This window comes from Sebastes umbrosus, chromosome 4, assembly GCF_015220745.1.
Source record: "Sebastes umbrosus isolate fSebUmb1 chromosome 4, fSebUmb1.pri, whole genome shotgun sequence".
Classification (NCBI taxonomy): domain Eukaryota; kingdom Metazoa; phylum Chordata; class Actinopteri; order Perciformes; family Sebastidae; genus Sebastes; species Sebastes umbrosus.
Window position 1 is genome coordinate 23,854,798 of NC_051272.1, and position 24,808 is coordinate 23,879,605.

The 24,808-nt window shown below is 40.7% G+C and overlaps 2 protein-coding genes across 6 annotated transcripts; one reads left to right on the forward strand and one right to left on the reverse strand.

Moving 5' to 3' along the window:
• Positions 1 to 827: 827 nt before the first annotated feature.
• On the forward strand, positions 828 to 6,674 carry irf7 (interferon regulatory factor 7). 2 transcript variants are annotated; one of them, XM_037768709.1, is made up of 10 exons: positions 828 to 971; positions 1,551 to 1,704; positions 2,924 to 3,095; positions 3,179 to 3,282; positions 3,409 to 3,460; positions 3,598 to 3,714; positions 3,836 to 4,038; positions 5,277 to 5,478; positions 5,591 to 5,706; positions 5,833 to 6,674. In XM_037768709.1, the coding sequence occupies exons 1-10, from the start codon at positions 964 to 966 to the stop codon at positions 6,019 to 6,021; spliced, it is 1,317 nt and encodes a 438-aa protein (XP_037624637.1). In that variant the 5' UTR covers positions 828 to 963; the 3' UTR covers positions 6,022 to 6,674. The 2 variants fall into 2 exon arrangements, with proteins under 2 accessions (XP_037624637.1, XP_037624638.1); XM_037768710.1 differs by having other exon boundaries at positions 3,182 to 3,282.
• A 364-nt stretch (positions 6,675 to 7,038) lies between these two features.
• Positions 7,039 to 24,641, reverse strand: phrf1 (PHD and ring finger domains 1). Of its 4 annotated transcripts, XM_037767112.1 has the most exons (20): positions 24,509 to 24,588; positions 23,132 to 23,210; positions 21,020 to 21,152; positions 20,730 to 20,864; positions 19,568 to 19,764; positions 19,332 to 19,415; positions 19,070 to 19,203; positions 18,850 to 18,941; positions 17,249 to 17,427; positions 16,823 to 16,955; positions 16,536 to 16,660; positions 16,148 to 16,341; positions 15,349 to 15,471; positions 14,649 to 14,803; positions 12,224 to 14,105; positions 10,614 to 11,953; positions 10,293 to 10,369; positions 9,362 to 9,484; positions 9,121 to 9,249; positions 7,039 to 8,980 (listed from the first exon to the last, which is right to left on the reverse strand). In XM_037767112.1, the coding sequence occupies exons 3-20, from the start codon at positions 21,105 to 21,107 to the stop codon at positions 8,828 to 8,830; spliced, it is 5,343 nt and encodes a 1,780-aa protein (XP_037623040.1). In that variant the 5' UTR covers positions 21,108 to 21,152; positions 23,132 to 23,210; positions 24,509 to 24,588; the 3' UTR covers positions 7,039 to 8,827. The 4 variants fall into 4 exon arrangements, with proteins under 4 accessions (XP_037623040.1, XP_037623041.1, XP_037623037.1 ...); XM_037767113.1 differs by lacking the exon at positions 23,132 to 23,210 and having other exon boundaries at positions 17,264 to 17,427; positions 24,509 to 24,641; XM_037767109.1 differs by lacking the exon at positions 23,132 to 23,210 and having other exon boundaries at positions 24,509 to 24,641.
• Between the last annotated feature and the right edge of the window lie 167 nt (positions 24,642 to 24,808).

The window sequence follows — 24,808 nt, forward strand, 5'->3', positions numbered from 1 at the left end:
ACAGCGAGCACAAGCACGAGCCTGACGCTGACTTTCGTTGACTTAACGGCCACAGGTGTTGCTGTTAACAAACATTTCTGATTCTTACAAACAGTCCCTTTAATTTGTTTCGCCCCTATACCCCTCAGACAACCTGAGTCCGCCACTGTCTATAGCTGTTTATAGCTGTTTATAATAAAGTTAAATCAAGAGCATCCTAATTATCACTTGTCCTGTATCTCCTTGTTCCAATACTACATTAAAACCATAAGGCATATATCTATATTGTGTGAAATATTAAAGCCCCCCACATTTTTAACGGATGCAACATAACATTAGAAATGTCGGGTATTTTATAACTTGTGTCAGTCATGACATCATAATTCAGCATCACATACACCTGTAGAATATGTCTCATAATAGATACTTGGCAGCACTAAACTGCCCACGTGGTTCTCGCGTGGGGTTAACCGGTTTTTAACAACATACATACTTGGCATCACTCACACTATTATAAGACTAATGATGTACTCAATAACAAGGCTCGACTACTGGGTGATGAAATACGAGAAAACATTCCTCTGGGGAGGTGGATGATGAAATGTAAGATGACGCAACAACAGAGATTGGACACATCCTGCAACTTTCACTTTCACTCGGAAAAGCGAGAAATTCCACTTTTCCAACCAGCTGTGCATCCGGTCTGCAGAGTGTGTGTTAGATTTAGGTACCGGGAGCAGCTTAATGGAATGTTAATGCTGTGTGTGGGGCGGTAACGTCTTGCTGGTTGATGAATCAAACTCACCCATGCGCGAGCCGGAATGAACGCCGGATGCGCTGCGCCCTCCCACCAGCCTCCCACTGGAGGAGGAGACATCAACACGTCATGTGTGCACTGGTGTGGCTTCTATAACACTCTGCAAAGCTTTCTCCGAGGATCCAAACCAACAGCTCTTTTGTAGAGAGCAACACATCTGCTGAGACATGCAAAGGTAGGGAGACAAACATCCTCATCTCTTTCTCTCCCCTGTCTTATTATTTAGGATTATACCATTATGTTTCTTCTGTGTAGACTAGTGTGTAGATTTGTGTGGCAATAAAAGTATAAAACTTGATTTATTCAGATCCTTTTGGAGGCTATAATGTGTTTAGTGTGCATGTTCTTAAAATTGCTTGGCCAGACCATGTTTTGGATTGCAGTGGGCTGTGGGTATTTGTCTAAAAAAAACACTTTACTGTGTGTAAGCTGCAAAGATAGGGAGACAAACATCCTCATCTCTTTCTCTCCTCGTCTTAGGATTACATCATTAGGTTTCTTTCTTCTATGTAGACTAGTGTGGAACTTGCTGTGTGTGTGTAGATTTGTGTGGCAATAAAAGAAACTTGATTTATTCAGATCCTATAGAGGCTATAATGTGTCTAGTGTGCATGTTCTTAAAATTGCTTGGCCAGACCATGTTTTGGATTGCTATGGGTATTTGTCTAAAAACTGTGTGTAAGCTGACTGCACTGTGCTGTGCTGTGTGTTGGGTCTTATTTCCTCTCTCTGATCTGTCATGTTTCCTTCTCAGCCCTCCCAAGCCTCAGTTTGCCAGTTGGCTCATAGAGCAGGTGGAGACGGGCCAGTACACGGGCCTGCGCTACGAGGGCCAAAACAAGTTCAGAGTCCCCTGGAAGCACAACTCCAGAAAGGACTGCAACGAGGAGGATATTAAAATATTCCGGGTAGGTTGCAATACTAGTGTTATCCATCCGGCATGTGATTAGATAAAAATGTTGCTTTGTTGACATCTGTCTGATACAACTGTAGTGATACTGTATGTAGTTTGAAGTGTGATATTGTGCCACAAACGCTCCTCATAGGCAGTTTCTGAAGAATATGACTTGATGCTGAAGTATGGCAGGTGTTGATAGGGGCAGTTATAGCATGCCAACACCAGTGGTGGCACTTCCACTTCCCTTGAGTCAAAGTAGCCATACCACAGTGTAAGTGGTTAAAGCTGCAGTGGGTAAAAATAGAGCAAATATGATTAAAATGTTTTGTTTTTTTATAAAATGGTCACTATATCCTGACAGTATTGCATGAGACAGGTAATCTGAGAAAAAAAATCATGTGCCTCTGTCTCCTCCGGTGTCCTCCGGTGCTCCTAATGGCATCTTCCAGATTTCGAATACCGGAGGAAAACAACCAATCAGAGCCGAGCTGGAGCCTGCCGTCTCTGAGCAGCTGTCAATCACTTGCAAACTCCGATTAAACGGTCAACTAGGCAGCGCTAATCAAATAAGAATCAATGAATCAATTACTGTAATGCCTATTTCTCGCCCAAAATGTTTTCAGAAACATCTTGTAGTATACTGTTTAGCTGTAAAATTAGAAAGTTTGTGACCCTGCAGCCATGTTGAGATCAGTTGAAGAAATACCAAGCACCGCCCACCAGCCGGAGCACAGCCAATAGGAACACTCTCTCTCTGAAATGACCTGTGATTGGTCAAAGTCTCCTGTCACGGGCTAGATTTTTTAAAGCCTGAAAACAGAGCCATGAGGAGGTGCAGAAGTCTAGTTTTCTCTCAGAGCACTTGAATTACAATATGCTGAAAGGTTATTATGGAATTTTTGCCCAATGATGACAAAAACTTTCTGCCGGCTGATACTTAAAAACAAAAACTCAATTACAAGTAAAAACCCAGCATTCAAACTTTTCTATAAGAAAACAATGAAAGTAACTGCAGGGAAATTTAGTAATTTGCTGCTATAGAAGCACTCATTGTGGGGAACTTTGGAAACCTGAGGTGCTTTCCCTCATGTAATTAATGCATTTATGATGCAACATCATAATCTGTGTTATTGATCATAATTAAATGTGAGAGTGTTCATTTTTGATGGCAGGACAGCCTCTTTTGTTTACATGTGGACTGTATTTAACCTTCTCTTTTCATGGTTCAGGCCTGGGCAGTAGCAAGTGGCAAAATCAACGACTTCCCCACCGACAAGGCCAGGTGGAAAACCAACTTCCGATGCGCTCTGAACAACCTCTCGGTGCGCTTCAAGATGGTAGAAGATAATTCCAAGAACTCTGACGACCCTCATAAAATCTATCAGATCATCAACACTGAGTGTAAGACGACTAGTCACTTAATAAGCCTTCTACTTCTACCATGTTTTGAAGTTTGAATGCAAATGAATCTGTTTTCTTATCGGCAGACAACTATGAACGTCTGCCAACACAAGCGTCTCAGGAGGATTCTGACATGCCTCAAGATATCTACAGCGTCCCCACAGAGCGCTTCCCCTCAGGAAATGAGGTGCCTGGAGTGCATACTTTCACTTCTCTGTCAAATGGTTTCAAATCACAAATATTTTTTCTGTGGTGTTTGCTTCCTTTCAGTACTTACAGTATTATTAAATGATTGTTTTTGTTCTCCAAACAGCTTAATCTGCTTAACAATTTCATGGCCTTGGATCTTGGCAACCAGCCACAAGGTAAAGTACAGATTCTTGTGCAAAGGTAAATAACCATAGAAGTCATAAAAGAACACCCTCTCCAGCTGTTTATGATTTTACATGGTGTATAACGAAGGTTAAATGTAGTTTAATCTGCTTTTTATTATTTTTAATAGAGGAGCAACTGTGGGTAGATGACTATGGTCAGCACAATCCAGCTGTCCCTGGAAGCTATCCTGTAGCAGCTGAGAACCACCAAGAGCTTTTATCAGATCAGCCTGCTTACTGCGAGGGTATGTTCAGACCAATAAAATCTAATTGCTTTATTGAAATAAAATGCTAGACTGGGAAAACATGTTTTTTTGATTGTATGTGTAAATATTTGATCAGGTCTTTGTTTCGTTTTTTTTGCAGTAAATCCTCCGCCAGTCCTCAGTTCACCTATGCAGCCAAGTATATACGACCTGGAGATCTCCATTCACTACAGGAAAAAAGAAATGCTAAAGACCACATACACCACTGCCCTTCTCCAGCTCCACTACCACCAGGAAGCCCCTGAACTCAACGCCCATCACCTCTGCTTCCCCTCCACTGACGGCCTGCTGGACCAAAAACAGGTACATGATCACATCAGCTCGACATTACATGTGACCTAGTCAAAGAAAAATCTGCCATAAACTACTGAAAAAAAACAACAAATGAACAGTTTATCTCACTTTCTTTGGCCAATGGTGTAATATATATGTATATATTTATACTGTTTTTTTTAACTTGACAAACACGGTGAATGCATTTCCTTCCTCATAAAACATATGCTAAAGCCAATTTTTTAAGTATTTTAAATTGTGCATTGTTGGCTAGCAGTCTTCCTCTTTGCTGCCTTTGCTGGCACATTACTGCTTTTCTTTCCGTGTTACTAGCACGTGTGGATCAGCGGAATAGTGTGAAACTTTTGGCAGGGATGTGTATATCATGTCACCCACGTGTATGTGCACAAGAACCATCAAAACGCAAGACCCACTCATAAAAACATTGCTCCCTTAGCTCTACTAGTGGTCAGAAACTCCACAGGGTACCTTTTAAAAGGTATGGTTGGTAGTGCTGTTCAAATACATTATACATGGACATTATAATACGTTATATTAGTTGAAATTCTCATTACATCCCGACAGCGATCAAAAAATCAAATGCTCTGACGACACTTAAGAAAAAAATTTGGTATCTTTGACTGTCGCAGGACTGTAATAAGCCCGTCCAATCGTTGCATTAGGCCTGAATGCAATGATTGGACGGGCTACCTGCCTACCCACTTGCGCTCATTGCACATTAACAAGCTGATAGCTTGACAGCTGTGAGTGCTAACAATAGCCATGTTCATTGTTTACATTCATAATGATAATTTTGGGGAAGTGGCTTTTGAGGGAGGCCTGAAGGGACGGACTTGGTGACAGACTTGGTGACTTTCTCTCTAGATTTAGGGTCTTTTGGAGCTTTTGGTGCTGCTAACTACTTTCATTGGAAAAGAGTTGGCAACCCTGTTCTGGGTTATTTCGGTTGAATCTTCTATTTCCATCTAGTGTACTCTTGCTGGGTTTTTTTAGGTTTAAAAAAAAGACTCACCGTGAGACGTGTTAAATTGAGCAAGTTGTGGAAGTTTCAAAAAAGTTCAAGATAGAGGAAGAAAGAGGGATGTAAGAAGTTTGGAGTTTGCTCCTCTACAAAGAACTTTGATCAGCATATCAAATATTTAAGGATTTAACTTTCCTTTAAGTTTATATACTGCTGTACATCCTCAATGTGTTAAAGCTTTTTATATATGTAAAAGTTTTTCTAATCACAACTTCCTTTACACCAGGTTGAGTACACCAACCGCATCCTTAACAGCATCCAGAGAGGTCTATTACTGGAGGTACGGGACACTGGGATCTATGCCTGGAGGCAGGACCGGTGCCATGTGTTTGCCAGCACCAGTGATCCCAGTTTGGCTCACCCAGACCCAACCAAGCTGCCCCAGAACACCATGGTGGAGCTCCTCAGCTTTGAGAATTATGTGAATGGTAGGTGTGGGCTCTTTACTACTTATTACTAATATTATCACGGTTACATTTTACAAGTGAAGCCAGCATCACTCTGCACTGTGAAATAAATGGTTGAACCTGTATGTTTCAGAACTGAAGCACTTTAAAGAGAGCAACGGTGCCTCTCCTAACTACTCCATCAACATGTGCTTTGGAGAGAAGTTTCCTGATGGAAAACCTTTGGAGAAGAAGCTCATCGTAGTCAAGGTAACCGTCTTTAATATCTTTCCTGAGCGTCACCTCAAAGACATACAGTATTTGAGATCATTTCCCTTCACTTATGCAGTTATTTTAAAGAGCCGTCTCAATGTGTCACTTTGCTACTCCCTGTAGGTGGTCCCTCTGATCTGTCGACACTTTCATGAGATGGCCCAGATGGAGGGGGCTTCGTCTCTCCACAGCGCCAACGTCAGCCTACAGATCTCACAGAACAGCCTCTTCGATCTAATCAGCTCTATCTTCAGTCTGCCGATAGTTGAAGAGCCGGCACGAGCTGCTGCGCCTTTTCTACCTCAGATCTGATGTGTTATCTCTAACTTGTTCCTAATGGGACCATTTCTACTACCTGCTGGACCACACCCTGCCTTTACCTAAAGCTTCACTTAAAAATAGCCAAACTGGTGACCTATTGAATGTGTTAAGAGTAGATGAAGCATAATGATGTGCCATTATTGATCAACTGTTACTCCAGCTTTGCATTATCTCTTGTTCACATTAGTCACAAACTGACACTTTATCACTACATAAGTAGAAATGAACTCCTCCACTGTTGGATTGTTACATTACTCAACTCAAAGGCCTTGCCTTGGAATAAACCTTTATATGATTACTGTAAATGTCAAATCATCTGTTAATGAAATGTATTGTTGTATTTGATATATGTATGTATTAACCAAATGATGCCTAACATGATGGGAAATCCTTTCTAACATGTTAAGTGTTTGGTTTTTGATCACATATTTATGAGCTTGTAAAATGCAAATGGAAGTTAAATAATGTATAAGGAAGATTTTTTATGTGTCATGCAGGCATTACTGCAATATACTGTATATCCATATTTGTGGTGAATTGTTTTGCACTTCAGAATTTGTTACTCTGCTGGTCATTTTTGCACTTTTCAAACTAAATAAACCTTACTGGCATTATTTAGATTTCCAATAAACTGTTAACTGTAACCTTGAATGACGTCTCATTTCATTACCACTGTGCTGTAGCGTATCACTCGTAAATGCTGGGAAGTAATATACGGAGAGAGTATAATAGATCACTTTAAAAAACACTTTAGGGTATAATATACTGATTTCTTAAAGCTAAACCGAGACTTTTTCCAAAGAAAAATTAATCTTTGAAAACTTAAGGTTCGTCCATAATAACCCAAAAAGAAATTAAGACAAAGATCCTATTTTTTTTCCGTTAAAACAATGACACTGAAAAGAAAATACAAAAACTATACTCACTATAATTCTCAAAGTATATCCAAACCGAAATATGACACCAGGACAAAATATGAGCAAGTAATTGAATTCAACTGAGACAAAACCCTATTTATCATCAGTGATTTATTATCATTTGTGTTCCCTCTATAGAAACACCTGGCCTGTCTGATCAAGTAAATGCAGAAAAAAGAAAAATACATTCAGATAAACATGAGCACCTGTTTTTGTAGATTCGTCCACTCCTAGTCCTTGGCGTTATGAAGCAGAATTAAACGTGACAACACAGTACAAGGCAAGTCCGACCACCCACCTGATCCGTCTTTACACAAACTACTATAGACAACAAAATGCTGGACACGCAGAATAACATTCTCATGAACAATTCTGTTAAAGAAAGCAATGTAGTAAAGGATATCACCAAGAGTAAGGTTTAAGACACAATGACAAAGCAGTCAGAATGAGGCTGTAATTAAGTACTGCAGGTGAACACTGAACAGATGTTCCCAACTAAAGCGCTTGTGTTTACTTCCATCATACCTACCTTGGAAAATGCTGCAACTTATGAGATGTTCCACTGTTTTTTTATGATAATATGGACTATAAATTGAGCTCACAAAACCTTGATATCATGCCAATAAAATGAGCTTAATATGTATTGATAAACTTTAAATACAAAAAGAAAAAAAAACGTGTTAAAATGTTTGCAGATGTGAGAGCATCAGGTAAGACAGTGACAAAATATAGACATTTTTGCACAATAATGGGTACTGCAACTCAGCCATTGAGTCTGTATTATAACCCTTTTCACTCCAAAATAAAATCTATACTACCTTCTGTGGAGCGGTAGTCTCCATTGTTTAAAAACAGAATGCCCAAAAACAAATTTAATCGTTTTTATTGAGGGAAATGGTGCGTTTTTTTATTATTATTATTATTATTTTTACTAGTTAGGCACAAAAACAAAATATTCCCTGGTTTTCTACATTTCAATAACGGGTTGAAAAACAGGTAACACTGACACTCAAAGGAACAAGGTGCCTAAAAAGAAGAGGCTGTTATCTGAGCTGAGTGACTCCATTATTCATTTCAAATTGCTGAGCCAGAATTCACCTGTAGAACGCTGAACTAGATTCAGCTCATCAGACATGGATATTAGACAGATAACGGAGGCTTTCAAAATACAAAACACAAACTCTATAAACTAGAACCATTTATGTCAGCCATTCACAACAGGCAACACAGATGAAATGAACATATAAGTGGATATATCAAATCTATATTATTTACAACCAAATCTAAAATTGTTTTATTACTATACTGATAAAGTTTCTACAAAAATTGCATAACAGTGTTGTTCCTTGATGTGACAAACCTCTTAAATATGCATACTCTGCATATTTTTATACCTTTTTCTTAACCAAACAAAAAAGTTTTGCCACTGATAAATACCCCTTCACTCCCACCAAACAAAACAAAACAAAACAGCCATCCTCCCGGTGGAGAAAGCTACCCGATTTATCATGCCACGGAAGGGACTTTGAGATTTGCCTCTTTAAGGCACAACCTCGAGGTCTCCCGTTGAGTTTCTGAGCTGTACTACACAAAGAGACCAGAGTCTTGGCAGTGACAGTCCAAGTGTAAGACATCAACAGGTGCAGTTCAGGTGATGTTCAAGTGATCAACAAAAAAAAGTTTGTCCTGGAAATTCAATTCGATATCAAGCTCGACATCGTAGAAAATGTTCCATCTTGAAGATTTGAGCGAATCTTAGTTAACTGATTAGTTTGTAAGAGAGTTTGAGATCACACCTAGCTGTCGGACACAAAGTAAAACATATGAATATGAAGTGTTTGCAGTGGGTGTGGCTGTCCTTGCCTGTAATTCACGCCTCCTCATGGGCTATCAGACATTCCCATGGCCTCAGCCTCCTGCCCTAAGTCCTCTCCTTTCTTGTGTTTCCTAGCGTGTTTGTATTTGTCCACATATGCCTTGACCAGATTGCCCACCTTCACTGGGTTGATCTCCCCACTCTTGCTGTGGCACACCTGGTGACCAGGAACACAAGACAATTACATATAAATTCCCAGGAAACAACTCGTTCAACTGATGACCTGAGAGTTTATTACTATTAGGGCTTTAAGTTATTGGTTTAGCGACAAACCTTTCTGCATCATTTTGAACCCACCTTCTGGACGGCTTTGCGTAGAATCTCTTTGTATTCATCCTTGTTGATGTCTCGGTTCTGGTAGAAAGGCTTGATGGCGAGCTTCACCTCTTCTATAGCTCTCTCCTGCATGTGCAGCTTCTTCAAATACTGACGGCATGAGCAAAACATCACAAATGTCATGACATATTTTCCACAAATATTCTCAAAGTGCTAAGGAGTTATAATATTTATTTATAACCAAAGAACGTGAGAGATTCACCTGGTCTTTCCTTGACGAATCTCCTTCCTCTGCCTCTCCTGGTACACCATCAGATCTAGAGGAGGTACCAAGCGGATCGACAGCATCCCTCTTGGAAGGGTGACTGACAGCTCCAGTGATGTCCTGTGAAAGTCAAGGGAAATGATATGGATGATAGGAAAATTCATCCTTCCATCCATTATCTGTAACCGCTTATCCTATTCAAGGTCGCGGGGGGGCTGGAGCCGATCCCAGCTGACATTGGGCGAAGGCGGGGTACACCCAGGACAGGTCACCAGCCTATCACCGGGCTGACACATTGAGACAGACAACCATTCACACTCACATTTACACCTACGGGCAATTTAGAGTCAATTATTAATCTAACCTGCATGTCTTTGGACTGTGGGAAGAAGCCGGAGAACCCAGAGAAAACCCACGCTAACACGGGGCGAACAATGATAAGAAAATGAAAAGATTGCACTAGGATGGAATAAAAGATAAAAGATAGATTAAGTAATTTAGGGCTGCAGCTAATGATTATTTTCTTGATTAATCATTTTGTCAATAAAATTGTGAAAAATGCCCATTATGATTTCCCACAATCCATGAAGATGTATCCAAGTTGCTTTTTTTATTTGACCAAGAGTCCAAAATCTTATACAGACTTGGTAAGGATAAATATGGTAAGGACTTAGATTGGACCATTAAATGTGTAAACAACAGTTTTGATTTCCACAGAAACGTTTTTACTTTCGTTTAGCCTGAAAACACTTCAGTATCAGTTTTAGTTTCAATCACATGACTTCACCCAGACAACACACATCTGCTCCTTCTAGACAGACACTGCCACCTTCTGGTCATTTCAACACATTAAACGCTTGATGTCTGAAAATACATAGTTGTTTGAAATATTAGGTTAACTCTGCGGTAACAAGTGACTTGGTCCTACCTGACTGGTTGTCTGGACTGTTGAAGGGGGTCTGCGAGCTCCTTCCTGCTTCAGCTTCAGTTTATAAAGCGACAGCTCTGTGCAAGAAAGAAATCAGAAAGCATTTAGCTGAGAGCCAGATACAAAATACAGTTTTGATCTTTGCCTGCAAGACAAAATATCAAGATACAATGTTATAAGTGTGCATTTAATAAAAAAAAATTTAAAAAAATAGGCAATTGTATGTGAAACTTGATCTAGAATGACTTTTTATATCTTAATTATTTGTCTTGTCAGCATACAAAAACTGGTGCGAAGCATGAATCCAGCAGCTACACTTACTGCTTGCTGATTTCTCTGGTTGAGGCCCCTCAGGCTCCTGTATATTCCAGGTGACCCTTTTCACCTGAGGCTTGGATTTCGCTCCCACTACAGTCGATGCCTGTTCAGTCTTCTCCTCTTCTGCTTCCTCCTCTTGTTTGACAGATGCAGCGCTTTCCTCCGTGCGCTCAGATTTCACATAGTCCAGGTTGTCTAGCATCACATCAACATTAAAGTCATCATCAGAGTCCGAGGGTTGCTGAACTTCCTGCTTCACTTCCTGCTTCACGGGGACAGTCAACCCAACGGTGTCTGGTTGTTCTCTGGAGGCCATCGCCTCTGGCTGAGACTGAGAGACTGTGTCCTGGAGACCGTGTGCTGTAACAGGTGTGGTCAATGTAGAAAATGAGGTGGCAGGGGATAGGTGGCATGATTCTGGGGAACTTGGCTCGGATTTAATTACTGGGAATACACAAGTCTCAGTGCTGACTTCACAAGTCTCAGTCTTGATTTCAAACCTCTCGGTCTTGACTTCAAACCTCTCAGTCTTGATGGGTTCTTCTTTGTTTCCCTCCTCATCTATGCTTTTGGTTACCATCAAAGCACAAATGTCAGTTTCTTCTTTCTTAATTGGTTTAGTAAGAGAAAAAGAATCTTCAAACATATCAAGAGATGTTTGTTTTTCTTTCTTAATTTCTTTTCCAACCTTCACCTCTTCCGTCATTTCTGCTTTTGTGGCCTGTTCGTCTGCCTTGAGGTCTTTCCCTTTCTTTTTATCTTTAGACGTGTCAGTAGAGGAGGGAATCTTCTGTTTATTCACTGTGGCAGCTTTTTTGTCTTTGAGGGAGCTTCGAGCGATAGCCTTCTCTTTTTTCTTGCCCTCTACCTGTTTTGTGTCTTTAGAGGACGAAACACAGGACCCTGAAGTTTTCTGAGAACTCTTGGATGAAGATCCTTCTTCTTTCCTTTTCTCTCTTGAGCTGGACCGAGACTTGCGTCTCCTCTTGTCTTTTGACTGTGACTCCACCTTGTCTCTGGAAGAGAGAGAGGGTTGTGGCAGGCGTGCTGGGTCTTTCCTCTTTTCCCTGGACCTGGATCGCGATTTTGAGTGAGATCGACCACGTTTATGGTCCTTCGATATAGATCTGGATCTGGACCGTGATTTTGAGCGAGATCGACCACGTTTAGGGTCCTTCGATCTGGATCTGGAACGTGATTTTGAGCGGGACCGACCGTGTCTCTTGTCCTTTGACACCCGTCTTTTATCACAGTCTCGCTCTTTACCATCATTTCTCTCCTTGCTCATTTGTTTATGCTTCTTCCTCGTTGAATGCTCTATGCTGCTAGAGCTGGAACCAGACCTGAAATCAGTAATGAGAGACACAGTCTCATTAATATAGAACAATCGTAATGTTGTATTAATATTCATATTAATATTATTGTGTACTTTTGTATTTCAATGATTTGGCAATATTGTTTTTTGGAAACTTTCATGCTAATAAAGCCACTTTGAATTGAATTGACAAAACCCTTAACTTAAGAAAACTATTTGGTCCTCAATAGAGAATGTCAAACGGGTGGTTACCAAATAGTGGATACCAGGAATATTCGGCAAAGTATTACATATTTACCTAGATCGCCTCCTGTCTTTGGATCGGGACCGCTGTCTCTTTCTGCGAGTCTTATCAGGGGAATGGGACTGAGAGCTTTCTGATGTTGAGTGTGCCCTCCTCCTCTCTCTGGACCTTGACCGCCTGGAACTCCTTTCTCCTTTGTCCTTCTCCTTTTCTTTCTGTCGGCCTCCATCGCCTGAGGCATGATGGTCTCCTCTCTTGCCTCTGTCAGTCTCTGGACTGCTAGAGCGTCTCTCCTTCGAAGCTTGGAGGGTCTTCTTCTTATGGCCTGAATCTCTCGACTTGGGAGATGATTTGGAATCCGATTTACTTTCTGGCTTGTGTTTCTTCTTGGTGGGAGCAGAGCTAGATGCTGATGAATCGTTTTTACAGTCAGGTGGAGCTCCAACACTCTCTCCACTCTCCTCCCCTAGAGTCTCTCTTTCAGTCTTTACAAGATCCAGGCTGTGTTGAAGAGGTGGTGTGGTGTCTGCTGTCTCTGACTTCAAACTTTTTACATTGTGACCAAACCTTTCAGCTTCCCCTGCATCATCTAACCCTGGCTCTTTCTTAACTTTAGTGGAAAGTAATGATGTTTGTTTCTCAGTCTTAGTGTTTAGTAATCGAGTTTCTTTTTCTACCTTGACATATTCCTCTAAGAATCTGAGCTCCCGTGACGTGGTTTCCTGAACACTAGCTCTCCTTGGTTCTTCTTGTGAGACCTCGGTCTCCTGTGTTTCAGTTTTCACAGCAACCAGGTCCTGCTTCCTTTGCACTAAACCCTTCTTGTTTCCTAAACTAGGAGCCTTCTCCTCACGTGTGGTGAGTCGGGAGCTACCGTCCAGGCTCTCATCATCCGAGCTGCTCGAGTCTGACAGAGTGGGATCAAAGGGGTCGTAGATAGTATCACTCTCTTGTTCCTTATTGGCCGACGTACGTGATGCCAGGAGCATCTGTTTGTCCCTGTGCATCTGTCTCTTTTTTGCGTCATCTTCCTTTTCTCTCCGGGGTGCCGGCGTACTGCCTCCAGCAGCAGCAGGAGAAGATGACGAGGTGCTTAGCCGCCTTGACTGCCAGGAGTTCCCACTGGTGTTAATGCGGAAGCTCACCGATGATGAAGATGAGGAAGAAGAGGAATAACGTGGATGGTTGGCAGAAGAGCCAGTGGAGGAGGAAGAGGATGAGAATGAGTTGGAGAAGGCTGAGGATGAGCCCGCTCTGTCAGGCCTCTGCGCCTGACCGTCAGTCCTGCCCTTCTGCTGGTCGACACTTTGCTGCCTTCCCTTATCCCCAGCGAGGCTGTTCATGCCTGTATCTGGCACGCCGTAACCATTACTACTAGAATTACTACTATTTCCCCTACCACGACTACTGCTGCCACCTTGACTAGCGCCATCATTTGCGACACCACTGCTCTCCCTTTTTATTTTTGGTATCCTAGGAAGCACTGACACATCTACCCACATGGGCTTTAGATCAGCTTTTTTAGGTTGGGACTGTGATGAGGCCACTCCCTTGCTTTTGGAGCTGGAGTCTAGGGTGGATGAGGAGGGGCTGGGGGAACTAACTCCATTGGCTCTCCAGTGAGCAGGAGGGTGCGTCGTGGGTCTGATTGGACGAGGTGGCTGCAAACTTGGATGACCTCGCGGTGGTAAATCAGAATGGGTAGATGGTCGGGTGTGGCTGGCTGAGGAGGGCATGTAGGGGGGTAAGTGAGAAGAGCTCTGGGAGAAAGGTCTGTTCATGGAGCTATGGGAGGACCCTGGTAGGTCTCCGCTGTAGTGGAGGGACGGAGAACTGTCTCCTGGGTTGGGTGACATCACCGGACTGATCTGGGTGCTGGTTTCTCCTGAGCTACTATTGCTATTGCTGCAACCTGGGTTTAACCCAGATGGCATCACTGCAACACAAACAATTTGCAAAAGATTAACACACATAAAGAGTTAAAAATTATTTTGCTTTGCTCGGCAGATTACACCGACTTACACATTGTACACAGCACACAGTAAATAAATCAGAGTAACACATCACAGTGTTGGGGAAAACCAGAAAATGGGAACAGCAACAGGCTCAGTCAGTCATAATCAGCTGAGAATGAGTGAGGAATAACTCACTGCACACGTGGGAGAACACAAGCAGCACTGCTGGCCTCTTTTGTCTACAGATTGAGTTTTAGTTTAAAGCTTGGTATTCACCAACTGTACGTGCATTTTCATAACACACTCAGGTTGAAGCTAATTTGAAGTTGTTTGATATTCAAAGGCTGGACTTGATGGGCTTTATTTTAATAACATCAATTACTTTGAGGTAAGATTAAGTCAGATGTCTTGACCTCTGTCTGCCTCTCTTAACCACCAAGTGTCTAAAATTCAACAGCTACAAAACATTTAACTAAATCTCACAGTTTAGACTTTGTGTTTAACAATATGCCACACACACTTACTTGACTTTGTAGCTTTAAGGGAACCATCTCGATTAATAACGACATCAGAGCTGTCCATCAAGAGGACGCTCTGTCCCGATAGGATACTGCCCAGGAGGTCGGGCACAGGAGCCGCCTCCACGACACCCCCTGACTGGGGCACATCCATTCCTCTCCTGGTATAGCAAAGCAAACTTTAATTAGATCTCAACCTTATTTATTTAGTATCCATCAAGCTAGACAACGTCTTGATCACAAAGACTGAGACAGCTAAGACACCTCACATATTACATAAGCAATCATGAGGTGTAACATGATGCACATTAGTAGTGTTTGGAATTGTTGTTTAATCATTTCTGTTTTTTTAATCTGCTCATCATTTTCGGTTATTAGCAAAACTGATTACGGATTTTTTTACTGACATAAACAGTAATTTGTCATAAAAAGCAAGGTACTTTGTCACCAATGTTCTCTATCATGCACATGTTCACCGTTTACAATTGTTTCGACCAACCAGCATTAGCGGATTTCTGGGTCATTATAACTAGATTTGAGGGCATTTAAAACCCATTCTTACATCATGCTGCAGTAAATTCTTGGTCATGTTAGGGATTGATAAGCAGAAATATGTTACTTAGTTAGCTATAAATATGGAAAGCTCCAAATCACAACCTGTTCTGGATAACCAACCCTAAACTTCATGGCAAAAAGGGGATGTTACCTGGAAAGGCCTGCAGTGACTGGTCGAGCTACCGGCTGGTGAGAACGAAGAGCAGATCGAGAGATCCCTCGTCTCTTTGCCTCCAACAGAGACGTAACGCGGGCCTGCTGCTCTTCCTCCTCACTGGTCAAATTAAAACCGTAAGACACAAATTGCTTAATAATGAACAATGTATATGCTCAGCTACATACAAACACATAAACAGTGACATATACACAGGGTTGGGAGGGTTACTTTAACAATTTAATCTGATATAGTTACTAATTACCTGTTAAAAATGTAATAAGTAACCTAATCCAAGTTTCCCAATCGAAAAGTAATGTAATCTGATTACTTTCTGTTACTTTTGGATCATCTCAATATCAAACATGCAAATAAAGAGAAAAGAAAAATGATATTGTATGTAAAGCGGAAAAGGGGAGCAACAACACAGTACAGTACAGTTGTGCCTCCCAGCTGTGAAAATGCATTTGGCACATTAGTGTTGCCAGATTTTAACTTGGAGCAGCAGCAGTAGACTACCCATACACATTTAATTAACCTACATGCATATTTCCCTTTTGTTTGTTCTTTATTATGTTTGCTGAGAAAGTTGAAGCGGTTCGCTCATTTCCTACGAATCCTTTTCACGTTGGGATGCCTCTTGGCAAAAAGAATAATCTTGATTAACTGGAACGTGTTCTAACCATCCTGCTTGTGATAACCTGCACTGTACTGTGATGATGTTGTTCCCCATTTCTGCTTTATATACAAAAAAATAATGGTGAAATGTCCACCCCAGTGAAAGCAGTTTTCTTACCGTTCCACAAATGGATCCAGGTCAAATGGATCTCCATAGATAGAGAGGGATGCTGCGCCTATGTCAGCGCGCATGTTGCTTAGCGTGTGCTCTGCTGGCCGATATACTGTAGGAAGCGAAGAGCTCTTCTTGTCTTTTACAATTCGGAGATTATTAGCAATACGGCTTCGAGGAGTGGCAGTCTTTTTCAACATCTAGTGGGAAAACATAGGTATATAGTTTATCTAGAAAGAAAAGCATCTTACAAGAGGAATACAAATAAATAAAGAATTATTTTGATTCTTTAAAAGAGATTATTCATGGTTCACATTCAGTGTTAGATACATCTAGCGAAACGTTTAAAACCAAATCATTTAAATCTCAAGACTGATGCTGATGACACACTCACCAGCTTTCTTCTGGATTTAGTCCTCCTCACTCTCCGTCTCCTCCTCTTGACTCCTGTACTTGACGCTTTACCATTTTGACCCCTAACAGAAGATGTCTTCTTTCTTCTGACCTTTCTGCGCTTTCCTGTTCAATCATAAAAGTTATCCCTCATCACAAACACATCCCAATTTTTGGCCTCACAGCTATCTATTGCTTTTCCTTCCACTTCATCTGTTCACATGTGTGCTTGTGATTATGTTAACTATCTGAAAACTGTTGTGTATTTGTATGTGCGTGCTTACTTACCGGTCTTTCGCCTGCGGGTAGATGGGACACGAGGTGTGAAGTCCCGTATATACACAGCCGTGTTGAGCCCAGAAACCACAGCATTAATAGTGTCATCCAGCCACGAGGACTGAATCAGATATGTGGGAGCCAACTAGTAAGAAAAAGTTTGCATTACTCCATTGGTTCGCTTTCACAAACCACAACTCCCAAACACATGCACCACTCCTTAACAACAAGCATTTCAATCACCAACCGAATACAACAAATGTCAAAAACACATGCCATCATTTCTGTACATTACCCAAACACACAACTCAATGAGTCTTTAAATGCCATCAGTAAATCTTCACAACAAACTTCGTGGAACATCAAGACATTTCTGCAAAATCCAGCCTGCATGTATGCTGTAGAAGTTAGTTAGAAGCGTCACGCCTCATGCCAAACCTGTGATGAGCGTGCCTGTGAGATGCGATGTCGGTTGACATTAGCTCGGACCCTTTCACTCTGCTGAGTTCGGGCGATAGCTCTGGTGGGACCTGCAGCCCCGGACTGGGAGCGACTGGTGGCAGGATGGGCAGCAGACGGTAGGCTCTCTGTGTCACTAATTTCTTCAGCTGTACCCCCTGAGTCAAGAAGATTAAAACATCTCCCTTGTGAAAAGATGCTAAAGAGTGCAAACAATTCTTAAATATGGCTCCATTTAATATAATGAACAAAGTCATACATAGGGCTGCACGATTATGGCCGAAATGATAATCACGATTATTTTGATCACTATTATTTATCCCGATTATTCATAGATTTTTGGGACATAATATTTTCATTGCAATTTCACATTTAAATAAACAGAGTGCTGCTTTCACTTCTACGTTGTGCTAAATTCCAACCATCAAACATTCTAAATGTTATCCATTTCCTTGGTTACTGTCATCTAAAGTGGTTATTTGCATAAAAAGACATTTCAAATGATTAGAAATTAATACTTTTTTCTATTTAAATATTTGCTTTGATTAAAAAACTCTTGGCATCAGTAGTTCTAGTTATATTTATAGCCTGCTTGGAGCTAGTGTTAGGAAGTTAATCAGGTCATAATTATCTCTCTAATATCTATTTTATATTGCTGTGAAAACATCTCTTTCAAACAACTGTATTTATTCAAGTTTCTCGCTAAAAAATTTCCTTTTACAAGATTATATTTGAACGCATTGTGATAGCGTTATAATTGACTATTGCCCAATACTCATTTCAACCGAGTAGGGATTGAACGCATCATAATGTGACTCAATGGAACCTCAGTTAGCGTGAGCTGTTAGCTCCGTGCTGTCGGCAGACATGCCTGTCACTGTGATTACTCTGAGTAGCTTCATGGGAATTAATTACGATATAAGCATTAAGTTAGTTGTTGCAAATTTTTTTAAGGTTGTTCCTCCACGGCTTATGTTGGACTGTTAGTTGTGACAAATTGCAGCTTTACGTCTTCTTCACTCACACTGAAGAACTTCCACACCGACACCATGTTGTCTGTGTGTGTGTGTGTGACGTTACTGACCGTGCCGCTGTGTGCTGACGTAAAACCATCATGTGGCGGCTGCACAAGTGTGTATACATGCGGATATATGAGACTGCTGAAAACCGGCCTGCTTCGATTGACTGCTGAGTGACGGTGCATCTCTTACTGTTTTCTATGAGCGGAGCACGCATTTTAAATGTAAATATCACAGTTGATTATGTTCATTTAATTGTGGGAAGCCAAAATCATTATCACGCAGCCCTATTTATAAGTAAATATGTAGTTTTTATAGGAATATGTTTTTTTGCAATCTGTTTTTGTTGAAAGTGAGTTACAAAAATAAAGTGCAATTCCAGAAAGAAAATAAATACAAAACATAAAAATGTACAATGGCAGCATTTTTGAAGAACATCAATTCACTGAAATATGTAAAATACTGTATATAGCAAGTTGGAATCTTCAGATAGGACTATTAGGTCCAAAATATTGTTTGAGAAAGTATAAATTTAGGAAGGAAAATAACTTCAAGGCTTACGTAAGTGACGATTGCTGGCTTCACACTCGGGACAGAACCATTCCTCCACAGGAACAGAGTCAAGTGGTGGCGTGAGACACTCCATGTGATACCTGTGGAACAAAAAGACTTAACAAACTTCTCTGGTGATAAGAAATCCAACAACAGGCTGTAAAAAAGGCAAAAGCTGACTTTCAACACACTAAGAAATAGTTATTTAGTATAATAATATCTATCTCACCCAGAATCACAGCCATCGCAGAGCAAGAGGCGGTCCTCACGGTCGCTGCCCCCACACACCTCACAGCTGGTCTGCTCCAGGTCCACATCTATGATTTCCTCTTGCCCTTCCTTCACAGGCTTCTGTACTGTGATCTGAATGAAGCAGACATCACAAAAACCCCACATAAACAATGAGCCCACACAACATAAATGTATATATAGAGTAAACAGGGTTAATATATGTTCCAGAAGTTGTGCTACCAAAGACTGAAGGCACTCACCATTTTCTTCACTTTGCCTCCATAACATTTCCTTAGGTATATGCTGTTGAAGGCAATACGGTCTACAGGACACGAGTTTGCATTCTAGCGGAGAACAAAAATGTTGGAAATTAGCCATTCAACTTCCTTTGTCACAGATGCTTATCAAATGCAGAGCAATTACTAATAATCACAGGATATAAGGTGCTCTCTAACAAAGTGCTTTCTCCTTGGGCTCATACAACAATCAGACTCACCTTGGCCCATGCAAGGATGCAGTCGAGACAGAAGTAGTGCTCGCAGTTCTCTGGTGTTGCCACAGGCTGGTTGCTAAATGAGTTAAGGCAGATGGGACACTTCTCTGCGTCCTCATCCGAGCTGATCTCCACAACCTCAACAGAGGTTCCCCCAAAAGCTCCATCCTCAGCCTTGGCATCTTCCTCCTCTTCCTCATCTGATAAAAGTGGATAGAAATCGATGTACTGTGCATACTATATTTACAGAGGATATTGCAGCATAACACAAAGTAGTGGGCAAATAATGATATATTGATTTCACACCATAAGTGTGTAGCGTATCTCAGAAGCTTATTTTTTCCTTTTTCCACTCTATAGGGAAAACTAAAGGCACAGACACACCAAGCCTACATCAAAGAACACACCGTAAAGACCACAGCCAACGGCCAGTTAGCACGTACGTTCTACGCCTGCATGGAAGGAAATAACTCTTCACACCAGCAGGCTGCGGTAGGCTGTATTCGTCATTCAAAAAGGGAAACCGGAAGACCGAGGACTGTGGATATAGACCGTATACAACGTTGGTTTGATACGTACATGAAACAAAGGGCCGTTTACCGACCATTTTCACATCACTCTCACTCCCCACTTTGCTTCATTCCAGATGGCCATGTCTTTGTGAAAATATCCGTGTATTAGAATGATCAGACGAGATGAAGATGAAAAATGAGAAGAGTCTTCTGTGTGTGCCATCTTGACTTTACTCGTTGGCTTGCTTTCCTCACTTCCGTTTCTCTTCTCAAGCACTGATTCGCTTAAGCTGAACAGCCAATCAGAGTGATTTCTCTCACCGACGAGCTCCGCCGCCGATTCAACCTGCTGAATTGGCTGGGAAAAAAAAGCTTTGACATGGGCAGACTAGAGCCAACGGTGCGGGACACACAGAAAAAACTAGGCCGACAGACGCTCACCGACGGTCGCAAACTGTCCGAAGGCCAACTGTTGGCTTGGTGTGTCAGGGCCTTAAGGCTTATTAAGTAACAAAAATTCCAATATTGTGTAGGTTGAATTAATTAGAGCAGCTAAAATTTAAGACTAGAGTGCAGTTTGTACTTACAAAACCTTAAACAGGTTGAGCAAAGAATAATTATATGATAATCTTGTAAAAGTCCGTCACTCATACCATCCTCCTCTTCATTCCCTTCTTCTTCTTCGTCCTCTTCATCGTCATCCTCTCCATCTACGTGACCATCCTCTTCTTCCTCACCACTGTCAGATTCTCCCTCCTCAGACTCCCCTTCATCATTGTCAGAGTCATCTAAGAGAAACAAAAATGCATGAGGTGTGCAAAGCATTTAGGTATGTTTGATACTGTACTCTTATGGAAGTGAATGCAATTTGGTGGAAAAACATGCACTCATTCATTCATCAGCTCGTGATCATAATACATAATACACATGTTAAACAAACTACCTGAGATGGCCCACAACGCAGCCCTTTTTCCTTTGCTGTGGGACGAACTGCGGTTGATCAGCTCCTCTTGGCTGTCATCTTCATCCATGGCTGACCATCAGAAAAACAGCTGAGCAATTTCTCTAAAGGAATCCTTAGAAAATAGAGCAGAATTTTGCACAGTGTTTAAATAACAGATACTGTGATGATGAATGATAATATGTATCTGTTAGATCATGATAGATTCAGTCGGAGCCTTTCTATTTTCTTTGTGTTTTTGTTATTTAAACTGTGTCAGTTGTTATTGTTTTATTTACAGTAGACGTACATTACGATGTGTTATGTTAGTGTATTATGATGAGAAGTGTGAATGTGTATTTTTGTATCGTCACCATGTAAACTATGTGGACCCCAGGAAGAATAGCTGCTGCTATGCAAAAGCTAATGGGGATCTAAATAAACAAACAAACAAAAACAAACTGTCTGGACTTTTCTTGTGTACACTACAGACTTGAATGATTATGACACAATTCGGTCTGACAGAATCTCACTAAGATTTTAAGTGTGTTGGTAACATGTAAGCCAATCTAGATTCAAGATTCACTTTATTGTCATTTCACTGAGTATTTGCATACACAAGAAGGAAACGACATATTGTTTCTCCAAGCTCCCGTCAGTGCGTTAAAAAGGATCAAATAAATAAGTATTAAAATTAACATACCTAAAAATAACAAAAAAAACAAAATTAAATAAGTTAACGTTTCAGACATAATTTCACCCAATTTGCAGTCGTGTTTAGCAGCAGAGCAAAGTGCATTTATATCCATAGTAAAGTGCTGTTTGCATTACTGTTCCAAAAATTGTCTTTGACATGTGACTAGCTTTAAAAACTGTTTCTGTGTTAATGCTGGGGGGTTGGATTTGATTGTGTGTGTGTGTGTGGGGAGGGAACACAGTCCATTTACAAGCCTTACAGCTTGTGGGACGAAGCTGTTCAGCATCCTGCTGGATCTACTCACAGTTTAAAGGACAGGGGGATGAAGGAAAGATATTCAACCAACTTTATGGAAAGACAAGGTGACATGTTTGCATGAGTCACTGAGTAAAGAGGGGGAAAAGCATAAGCATGTGATCTTGGTATATGGGATGTAGTAGTAGTACTGTAAGGACTAGCAAGCAATATTTGTCTTACTAACCACGAGTGATATTTGGGAACTCGTGGGTGGTTAAGAAACTACTAGAAACTTTGAAATGAACCAAATTTTGTAAGTTACTTTTATTTTTTGCAGACAATCATGAAACGTTACCTGACATTATCAAACAAACTGTCTGGACTTTTCTTGTGTACACTACAAACCTGAATGATTATGACACAAATGGGACACAATCTCACTAAGATTTAAGTCTGTAAGCCAATCTACTCACAGTTTAAAGGACAGGGGGATGAAGGAAAGATATTCAACCAACTTTATGGAAAGACAAGGTGATATTTTTGCATGAGTCACTGAGTAAAGAAGGAAAAAGCATAAGCATGTGCTCTTGGTATATGGGATGTAGTAGTAGTACTGTAAGGACTAGTGTTGCAGTGAGCAGACAAATGAAATCAAGCAATATTTTCTTACTAACTTACTGGTTAAGAAACTACTAGAAACTTTTAAATGATCCAATTTTTATAACTTACTTTTATTGTTTGCAGACTAAGATTTAAGTGTGTAAACCAATCTACTCACAGTTTAAAGGACAAGGGGATGAAGGAAAGATATTCAACCAACTTTATGGAAAGACAAGGTGATATTTTTGCCTGAGTCACTGAGTAAAGAGGGAAAAGCATAAGCATGTGATCTTGGTATATGGGATGTAGTAGTAGTACTGTAAGGACTAGCAAGCAATATTTTCTTACTAACCACGAGTGATATTTGGGAACTCGTGGGTGGTTAAGAAACTACTAGAAACTTTGAAATTAACCAAATTTTGTAAGTTACTTTTATTGTTTGCAGACAATCATGAAACGTTGCCTGACATTATCAAACAAACTGTCTGGACTTTTCTTGTGTACACTACAAACCTGAATGATTATGACACAAATGGGACACAATCTCACTAAGATTTAAGTGTGTAAGCCAATCTACTCACAGTTTAAAGGACAGGGGGATGAAGGAAAGATAGTCAACCAACTTTATGGAAAGACAAGGTGATATTTTTGCCTGAGTCACTGAGTAAAGAAGGAAAAAGCATAAGCATGTGCTCTTGGTATATGGGATGTAGTAGTAGTACTGTAAGGACTAGGGTTGCAGTGAGCAGACAAATGAAATCAAGCAATATTTTCTTACTAACTTACTGGTTAAGAAACTACTAGAAACTTTTAAATGATCCAATTTTTATAACTTACTTTTATTGTTTGCAGACTAAGATTTAAGTGTGTAAGCCAATCTACTCACAGTTTAAAGGACAGGGGGATGAAGGGAAGATATTCAACCAACTTTATGGAAAGACAAGGTGATATGTTTGCCTGAGTCACTGAGTAAAGAGGGGGAAAAGCATAAGCATGTGCTCTTGGTATATGGGATGTAGTAGTAGTACTGTAAGGACTAGCAAGCAATATTTGTCTTACTAACCACGAGTGATATTTGGGAACTCGTGGGTGGTTAAGAAACTACTAGAAACTTTGAAATTAACCAAATTTTGTAAGTTACTTTTATTGTTTGCAGACAATCATGAAACGTTACCTGACATTATCAAATAAACTGTCTGGACTTTTCTTGTGTACACTACAAACCTGAATGATTATGACACAAATGGGACACAATCTCACTAAGATTTAAGTCTGTAAGCCAATCTACTCACAGTTTAAAGGACAGGGGGATGAAGGAAAGATATTCAACCAACTTTATGGAAAGACAAGGTGATATGTTTGCATGAGTCACTGAGTAAAGGGGAAAAGCATAACATGTGCTCTTGGTATATGGGATGTAGTAGTAGTACTGTAAGGACTAGTGTTGAAATCAAGCAATATGTTCTTACTGACCATGAGTGACATTTGGGAAACTACTAGAAAACATTTAAATGAACCAAATTGTGTAACTCACTGTTATTGTTTGCAGACAATCATGCAACGTGACCTGACATGAGCTAGCTAGCAGCAGGCTGCACACTATGCTGCAGCTACATTTGTAAACAAAGAAGAAAGCTCAGCACCAAACAGAGAGCTTCCTCTAAGCCTGGGATAAAACACACACACAGCGTATATGTAGATATACACAGTAAACATATGCACTGACTAGAATACATGGGACTAACCTGTAACTCTGTTTCTTAATGAAAGAAACCACGCTAGCTAGTTACATTAGCTTCAGGGTTAGCTCGCAGAAGAAGAGCTAAATTTAGCAGCTCCTTCAGAGTCTGCGCCAAAACACTCAATGTGTGTGTGAGGGGAATTTACACACATTCCTCATTCATTCAAACCTCGTTTTAATGTCATATTCAAGCATGTAATAGTAGTTTTAAACCTACCCTATTCGGCAGTGTGAGGTATTGTGTGTTTGAAGTGATTTGAAGTCTGCAGGTTGTTGTTGAGTGACACCACCGGCTGGCTGCAGACGGAAATGGCAGAGTGCACTCGACCACAAGAACGTGACTCTTAAAGAGACAGTACTCATTTATTACAGCGCAGTCCTATACAGTACACACGTGACTAACTTTAACCCTCCTGTTATCTTTGGGGTCAATTTGACCTCATTCAATGTTTAACTTCTCTAAATAAATGATTGACATCATTTGTTTTGCTTCATATTTAATGACTTTTCCTAATTT